This window comes from Mastomys coucha, unplaced genomic scaffold, assembly GCF_008632895.1.
Source record: "Mastomys coucha isolate ucsf_1 unplaced genomic scaffold, UCSF_Mcou_1 pScaffold7, whole genome shotgun sequence".
Taxonomy (NCBI): domain Eukaryota; kingdom Metazoa; phylum Chordata; class Mammalia; order Rodentia; family Muridae; genus Mastomys; species Mastomys coucha.
Genome location: NW_022196913.1, coordinates 59,138,372 through 59,146,207, shown reverse-complemented (window position 1 = coordinate 59,146,207; position 7,836 = coordinate 59,138,372). Strand labels below are relative to the sequence as shown.

General features: G+C 52.6%; 1 protein-coding gene across 1 annotated transcript; it reads right to left on the bottom strand.

The window, feature by feature from the left end:
• Nucleotides 1-225: 225 nt before the first annotated feature.
• Arl10 (ADP ribosylation factor like GTPase 10) lies at nucleotides 226-6,739 on the bottom strand. Its single transcript, XM_031359114.1, has 4 exons — nucleotides 6,494-6,739; nucleotides 5,817-6,015; nucleotides 3,027-3,202; nucleotides 226-1,078 (listed from the first exon to the last, which is right to left on the bottom strand). The coding sequence occupies exons 1-4, from the start codon at nucleotides 6,674-6,676 to the stop codon at nucleotides 905-907; spliced, it is 732 nt and encodes a 243-aa protein (XP_031214974.1). The 5' UTR covers nucleotides 6,677-6,739; the 3' UTR covers nucleotides 226-904.
• Nucleotides 6,740-7,836: the final 1,097 nt, after the last annotated feature.

The window sequence follows — 7,836 nt, the reverse complement described above, 5'->3', positions numbered from 1 at the left end:
ATGATTCCTGACAGTTCTCAAAGCTTCACATTTTCTATGACAGTCTCCTAGGGTTTTCATTACAGCACCTAGAAAAAAACCTAGAACTTTGGCCCATCCCTTTGATAAATACATAAATAAATAAATAAAATGCCATTCTGAGGCTGACATCTCACCCCCAGCTCCAGTCTTGTTCTAGGACTCAGGCTCCTTGCTTCTCTAGACTTATGTAAACATGAGTGTTGGCACAGTTAGTACAAAAGCAGCAGGTTGTCTCCAGACCTAGGCAAAACCACCCTTCACCCTACTCAGTGAACTGCACTTTGTGGTCAATAAAGGCTGGCAAGGCCAGGCCATAACAGCAGGGAGGTGTTGAGAAGATTCTCTGCTAAGGTTTTCAGGTTTGGCATTGCCGGGGACAGCATTTAGAATGGCCCAGGGGGCTAGAAAGGCAGAAACACAAGGCCACAGACAGCAGGGGCTGAAGGCTAAGGACTAGGAGCAAGGACTAGCTGTGCTCTGCCCAGAACCTTTCCACATGGAAAATGTATGATATCACCAGGTATGAACTGTGAGATGAGAGGCAAAGGCTCAGGAATACCTGGGGTAGCCACACTGCTTCTTCAACCAGTGGGAGCTGCGGGTGGGTTGGAGGGGGGTACGGAGCCTGCTAGGGTAGCCACACTGCAGGAAGGCAAGGGAAGCTGGAGCTAACTACAGCCTTAAGTGAGGCAGTCACTGTCCGCCCCGCCTCAGCCCCGTATCTACCTCACCAGGAAGGCTTCCTTGTGGATTTGGCCTTGCTCTTGAGGGAGAGAGGAAGCGTTGCTATAATGCTCCTGCCCAAGCCTAGGCTAGCAACAACGATGCAGGAGAAGGCAGAACTGTGGTCTCCAAGGCTGGGCAGCAGGCAGGTGGGTCCAGTTTAGGAGAGAAGCTCTAAGAGCAATTTCCAGATGTGCACGGTGCCAGGTTCCTCGAAGCCAGATCCTGCAGGGGCAATGCTGGCTGCCAAGAGGAAAACCTCCCTCTGGTTGTCACTAGCAAGAAGGCCCAGCTCCTGCTGCAGCTCCCCCATCCTCATGGCCCCGCTCAGGTCCTGCAGTGAACAGGAAGCAGCACAGCATGGCTGTCAGATGGGCTCTGTGATACCGCCCTAGTCATCCACGACAGGTAGAAATGTTCAGCTACCACTCTGGACCCCAAGTCCCATAGGAATTTATCTCTAGATTCTGTGGAAGAAACTCCGTGCCCTCCTTTATCCTGACTCTCCTTTGTGGCACCCTTGTTTCATGGAGCTAGCCACCAGAGCCTCAAGAAATAGAGCTCTTTGTACTTGTTAGGCACCAAGATGGCACCTGCCTACCACAGTCCACTTAACTGATGAGGAAGCTGGTTCAGTGGAGTCATTTAGCTCCTAATGGTGACAAACAGCAGATTTAGGTTCCAAGTTGATGTTAATGACTACACTTCTGAACCTTCTGGAATTCCTATTCTGTCTTACACCTACAATGTAAGAGTACAAGACTTTAATCCCAGCACTTGGGAGACAGAGCCTGGTGAATCTCCATAGGTTTGAGACCAGCCTGGTCTACCTATCGAGTCCCAGGACAGCCTGGTCTACATATCCAGACCCTGTCACAAAACCAACAAGTTAGAGTAGAACAGGCTCAGTTGGGGACTGTCCCAGTAGACCAGGACAAATGGTAGCCATATTTATAAATAATTATCGTGTCTCCTGACAGACAGGACAAATCTGAGGTCAAAGAGACAAGTTAAAAATAGGAGCCTGAGCCGGGGCGGTGGTGGCGCGCGCCTTTAATCCCAGCACTCGGCAGGCAGACTTCAGTTTGAGGTCAGCCTGGTCTACAGAGTGAGTTCTAGGACAGCCAGAGAGAAACCCTGTTTCGAAAGAAAAGAAATAGGAGCCTGAGCCCAAGCAGCTCCTGTGCTCTGTACTGCGGTAGCTGTCCTGGAGGTGAGGATCGCTCATAAAGTCTATGTGTGGTCCTGAGGGCTGCTGTGCCCAGAGTAGCCCTCTGGACCCAGAGAAGGTTAGTGTCAAGGACATTTTTTTTCCAGGGGAGTTGTGGGAGCTGGGAACCTAGACGGCAGGGCCTCGAGCATACTACACAAGCATCTTTCCCACAGACCAACAATACAAACTCTGGGGAAAGTCTGAGTTCTCAAATCTGTCTTTGCTCTACTAGTTAACTTCAGGTATTTAGAAACAATTGAGTGGGGGCTGGAGAGATGGCTCAGTGGTTAAGAGCACTGAATGCTCTTCCAGGACCACATGGTGGCTCACAAACATCTGTAATGGGATTAGATGCCCTCTTCTGGTGTGTCCGAAGACAGGTACAAGTGTACTCATATGCATAAAATAAGTAAATAAATTTTAAAAGAAAGAAACAACAGCTTGTCACGGAACATAGCAGGACTGAAGTGAGGTGACGGCTGCCAGGTGCTCACACTGCCTGAATGCTGCTCATACTATTACTTAATGTACCCCACGTCTCACTTCTCAGCTCAGTGCAGAGGCAGGCTGGCTCTGGAAGCAGGCATCCCAGCCCCACCATCCTGTGTGTCCCTGTGGAGTCTACAAACTCCCTGACCTGTAGCAGCCCCATCTATAAAGCAGAAACAGTATTGTACACCTTGGATAAGGCCAATAATGTCATTTAGCGAGGTGTGGTGGTGCATACCTACAATCCCAGGACTCAGGTAGAGACAGAATTATGAGTTCCAGCCAGCCTGGACTGCATAGTAGTACAACTGTCTAAGTGTTCAAGACAGGTGTCTGAAAAATCTAGGAAAATAAAGTATTGAAAACTGCGTCTGGCATATAGAACGTTCTTATATCTCTTCAAGGTAACAGAAGGTAAGGGGAGGGAAGGAGGCGAGGTGGAAAGGGGAGAGAACAGAAGACACAGGTCAGGAGGGCGGGGACTGAGTGGGTTATGCCACTCAGGCTCCAATCCTGTGCACGGTCACTGTGCCCAGGCATCTGTGAGAAGACCAATTGGCTCCCCTCCCATAGCACTCACCTGCTTGTTGGCCACTATAACAACAGGCAGATCAGGATCCTTGTCCAGCAGTTTCTGCAGCTCCTGCCGAGCCCAGGGCAGCCTTAGCCGGTCAGTCGAGTCCACCATGAACACCAGCACGTCCACCTCATTGACAAACTCCTTCCAGTAGAAGCGCAGGTTCTGGCTGCCACCAACTGAAGAGAGGCCAAGCTCAGAGCTCCCTGCAGCACGGCTCTACCCACAGCCCCAACCCACTTCCAGCTCCTAAGGTTCCACTAGCCAGGGACAAAGAAAGTGCCATAGTTCAGAGCCAGTCAGATCTCTCGAGAGGCCGCTACCCTTGCGTACCAGTCTCTTCTTACTGAACAAAGAGGTTTCAGCAGACCCCAAAGGTACCATCTGTGATGTCCCCTTCATAGGACTGCAGCTGTCTGATGGTGCCTTGCTTCTCACCAGTTCCTAGCCTCCTCCCTGGTCAGAGATAACCGATGAGAAGCCAGAAAAGCTCGAGTCCCTTATCTTGCCAGTGTACCACCCCCAACTCAGTCCCTACCCAGGCTTGCCATCCCTTCCTCTTTTCTCGGGAGCACTGTACAGAGTGGTGCTGAACGTTAGCCCAACAGTGTCCGAGCATGGGCTGCCTCTCTACTCGGTTCCCCTTGGCTACCCTGCATTCCATTCCGGTCCCGCTTCTCTCTCTCTCCACTCTAACCCCCCCCCCCCCAAAGCCTCAGCACAATGCCTTGGCACACAGCAGGCACTCATCAAGTACTTACTGAGTGCTTACCAGGTGCCAAGCACTGACCTGGTGCTGAGGATGTCCTGGCCCTCAAGGAACTCCCTCCTTAGCCAGAATGGACCTGGCAAACAGATAAGACATATTCCAGAAAGCACGGAATCAAAAACAAGGGGAAGTGGCCAGAGCCTGTGGTTGGCCTTGGGTTGAGTGGTCTGGAAATGTCTCCTCAAGGAGGCTGGATGTGAGCTGAGAGGAGCGTGAGGAGCTAGCCACAGGAAGAAGCAAACGCAAGCATCTCACGCAGAGAAAAGAACAAGCTACACGCATCTGAGCACGAGAAAGCAGAGAGAGGAGAAAAAGCAGAAGATGCCAGTAGCTGACACTGTGGGAATGGTCTGCAGGGGAGCAACTGTAGCTTCAGGTGGGAGAGACGAAAGGGGCTCGAGTCAGGCAGCAGCAGACGGGATAGGAGGCCGGTCCATGCGAGTGCGCAGCCGACAGAACCAATACATCAGATTTCCTGGGTGGTGTGCTAAGGAAGGAGTTACCAGTATTAATTTGCTCCCTTGCCAGTTTTGCCACAGTGTGTATTCTCAGCTGGTCCCCAGGCCAGGATGCTGAGACCATGTGAAGGGACTGTTGTGAGGGAAGAAAGCTCTAGGAGGCTTTCCTGCCAGCGCCTCCTGAGAGCTGGGGCTTACAGGTGTGAGCCACGATGCCTGGCAGCCATCTGAATCTGAATCCCGATGTCTGTCAGAATAGAGGCGCATGAGAGAGAGCACCTCACATGAGTCTGATGTCTGTCAGAACAGAGGCACAGGAGAGAGAGCACCTCACATGAGTGCGGGAAAGTAAACACCCCTTCTGTCAGACCCTCACTAAACTCATGTCCTTAGCTCTAGAAGAGACAGAGAAAGCTTGATGGGTGGTCCAAAGTCCTAAGTAAAGATCAGTGTTTGCTACAACCCTGGAGAAAAGGTCTGGCCAGGCTTAGCCAGATCGTAAGTGCCTAAGAACAGAAGAACGGGGCCCATTCAGGCCAAGAGTTCTGTTCTTACAGCTCGGTTCTAACCCTAGTGTTTAAATAAGTACATCCGGGCTTCGTGGCTTTAGTCCTGTGCCTGGAAGACCTCCCTCCCCCCACTAATTCCTCAGAGACTGAGGCTAGACCTAGGTGGCAAAGTCCAAAATCCCAAGAAGCCTAGGTCCACAGGTTAGGGCTCCTGAGTCCTCTCTCAGATCACTCACTCAATAAGCCCCCTCAGATACGTATTGAAGGACTGAGCCTTTGAGTCAGAAATGGATCATATCCTCTGTGACCACGGTGCTCCTGTCCTCATCAGGGACAGAGGGTGATGTGACAAATCCTGTGGGGGGGGGGGGACCCAGAGTCAGGAAGGGGCCAGAGTAATCTTCAATGGATATCATTCACAAACCACACTTGAGGATTGGTTGTGGCAGTGTGTACCTGTAACCCCAACACTCAGATGGTGAAGGAAGGAAGGTTCAAGAGTTCAAGACCAGCCTCAATTCCAGGAAACCCTCTCAAATGAAAAACAAAACCCTGACTAACAGAAGAAAAGACACTGCAGTTTAAAGAATGAGTGATAGTTTGTCGAGCATTCCAAGCAGAGAAACAGTGCCTGCACAGAACAGGTAAGACACAGATGTCCTTCATAACGGCCAGGAGGACCTTCTACATTAGAACACTGGAACGCTGGGGAACCTGTCGTGATCTAACTTGTCAGAAACCTGTTTGTACACGTATCTAACAGGCAGATTAACCGATGGTGGTTTTGTGGAGTTGCCTGGGGTATTTTATAAGCAATGCCTGTCAAGTATTTGGCATATGAACCCTTAGCTGTTAGTCTGTCAGTATGAGGCAGATGTGGCGAAAGGTAGGTGGACCATTCGGAGACACAGGATGACGAAGAACCCTAAGTGCTAGAATGTTCTGTATCTTGGGCTCTGAAGAGAAGCAAGCAGGATTTCATAAGGGGAAATGTCCTGATTAGAAATGGACCAGTAGGGATGATGGGGATGAGGGGAGGGGAATGTTTCTTACTCACTCTCTAACAGGTCCACCTCGAAATTCTTGGTAGGCAGCCGGACAGAGTTGAAGCCCCAGGTGGGGACGTGGCCTTCCACCGGTGGCTTCCCGGCCAGCATGCGCAGGAACGTGCTTTTCCCTGAGCCATCCAAGCCCAGCACCAACACTTCCCGCTGCTCCAGCTCCTCCAAGGCCGGCTCATCTTCCTCGTCCTCGGGCTGTGGGACAGAGATGAAGGCTGCAATCTCCAACCTCCTTCCTAACCCCTCCTTCCCTAGGGACAACGAAATGCATGGCGTTTGGCGTTTGCCCATGCACGCCCTCCACGCGTTCCAGGGCAGGTACCTGTGGCCTGAAATAGCAGGGCAGAGCTGCTTTTTGAGTCCTCAACTAAAAGCCTCACTTTTCTTTTTGACTCCTCGTGATCTCGGGCGAATTCTTCCCCATCACAAATCCTTGGCTTCCACGAACCGTAAACCCAAGACAATCCCAAGATCTCCCGGTTAGCCGCACCGGGTTGGAGGGCTCAAACCGGCATCCCCGGGGCGGCGCCACTGCGCTTACTGCACTGGTGCCTGGCTGGGCTCCCGCCGCGCCCTGGGGCTACCGAGCCCGACGCCCTGCCCCGGCCCTCGCGCTTGCACTCCGGGCTCACAGCATGCGTAGGCCTCCCAGCCCTCGGCAGCTCGCACTCACCTCCCACTCGTCCCACTGAGGGAGGCGGGCAGTGTCTGCGCCCCACCAGGCCTCGCCCCGGTCCCAGCGCCGCTCCCGGCCGCGGCCGAAGTAAGATTTCCAGAGGATAAAGAGCACCGAGCCCAGCACGGCTGCGGCGCCACCCAGAGCCAGCACCAAAGGGCCCAGAGGCCGCGGCGCCATTTGGCTTGGGAGCAAGACCGACCAGCCTGCGGTGGAAGATGGTGCTGTGGCCGCGCCCACCCGCCGGACCCTGCCACACTACAAGCCCCACAATGCACTGCTCGCTGCCAGCGAAGGCTGCGCCTGTCTTTTGGCGTGGAGGGGGGATTCTGGTAGGGTGGGTCTTCTGCTCCCTGCCCAGTGTGGTAGAAGTGAGGCTGTGAGGACCTGTTGAATCCCTCCAGTACTTCCGAAAAGGAAACGCCGAGACTTAGCAGGTATTAAGTTGCTCAAAGTCGCACCTTAGTCTCGTTTTGCATTTAAATCCATTCTGTCACCTGGGTATCTCTCAGGACCGCAAAAAGAGAAATATCGAAACTAATTCTATGGGATCATACGCCAGTGGGATGGCAGAAGGAAGCAGTTTCTCCAAACTTGCTTTGGTGGCCTTCTGGAAGCCAAGGCTTCTTGTGGTGTTGTACATGTTGTGGTCATAAAAAGAGAAAGAGCTGTAAGAATATGTTCTGGCGAGGTGTAGGGGAAGGGGGTGCCTCGGCGGACCCATGCCGAGGCATCCCTTCCCCTTGAGGGACTAGACACAGCCGGTATAGTACAGAATAGTTTATTTAGGGCATGGGGAGGGGAGTTAAGAGGGTAGCAGAGACAGAAAGGCAGAGAGAAGGAGAGAGTTCAGAAGTTGGGGATGGCCATGACCACGTGGAGAGAGGGGGAAGGAAATGGAGAGAGGTGGGGAACAAAGAGGCAAGAGAGAGAAGCAGGAGTAAGAGAGAGAGGAGGGGGCAAGCAGCCCCTTTTGTAGGGCTAGGCCTACCTGGCCGTTGCCAGGTAACTGTGGAGGAGAGGTACATACCTGGCTGCTGCCAGAAATCTGTGGGGGTGGAGTTTAGAAAGAATACCAACAGTGCATAGTGATGAAGAATATCTGTCTGTCAAGGAAAGTTCAGAGCAGTCACATTGTCAGTCGCAGGGTTTCCAAGTACCGCGTCAGACAGAAGAGGAATAGGAAAAAAAAAAAAAGGTCCCCCAAGCTACAGTAGTCCTTTGGCCTTCACTGTGACTGAGGGATGATGGGAGAGAGGCCATGGCTCCCAGTGCCCAGCTATGCCTGCCTCTTAAAAGTAGCACACACGGCCAGGCGGTGGTGACGCACGCCTTTAGTC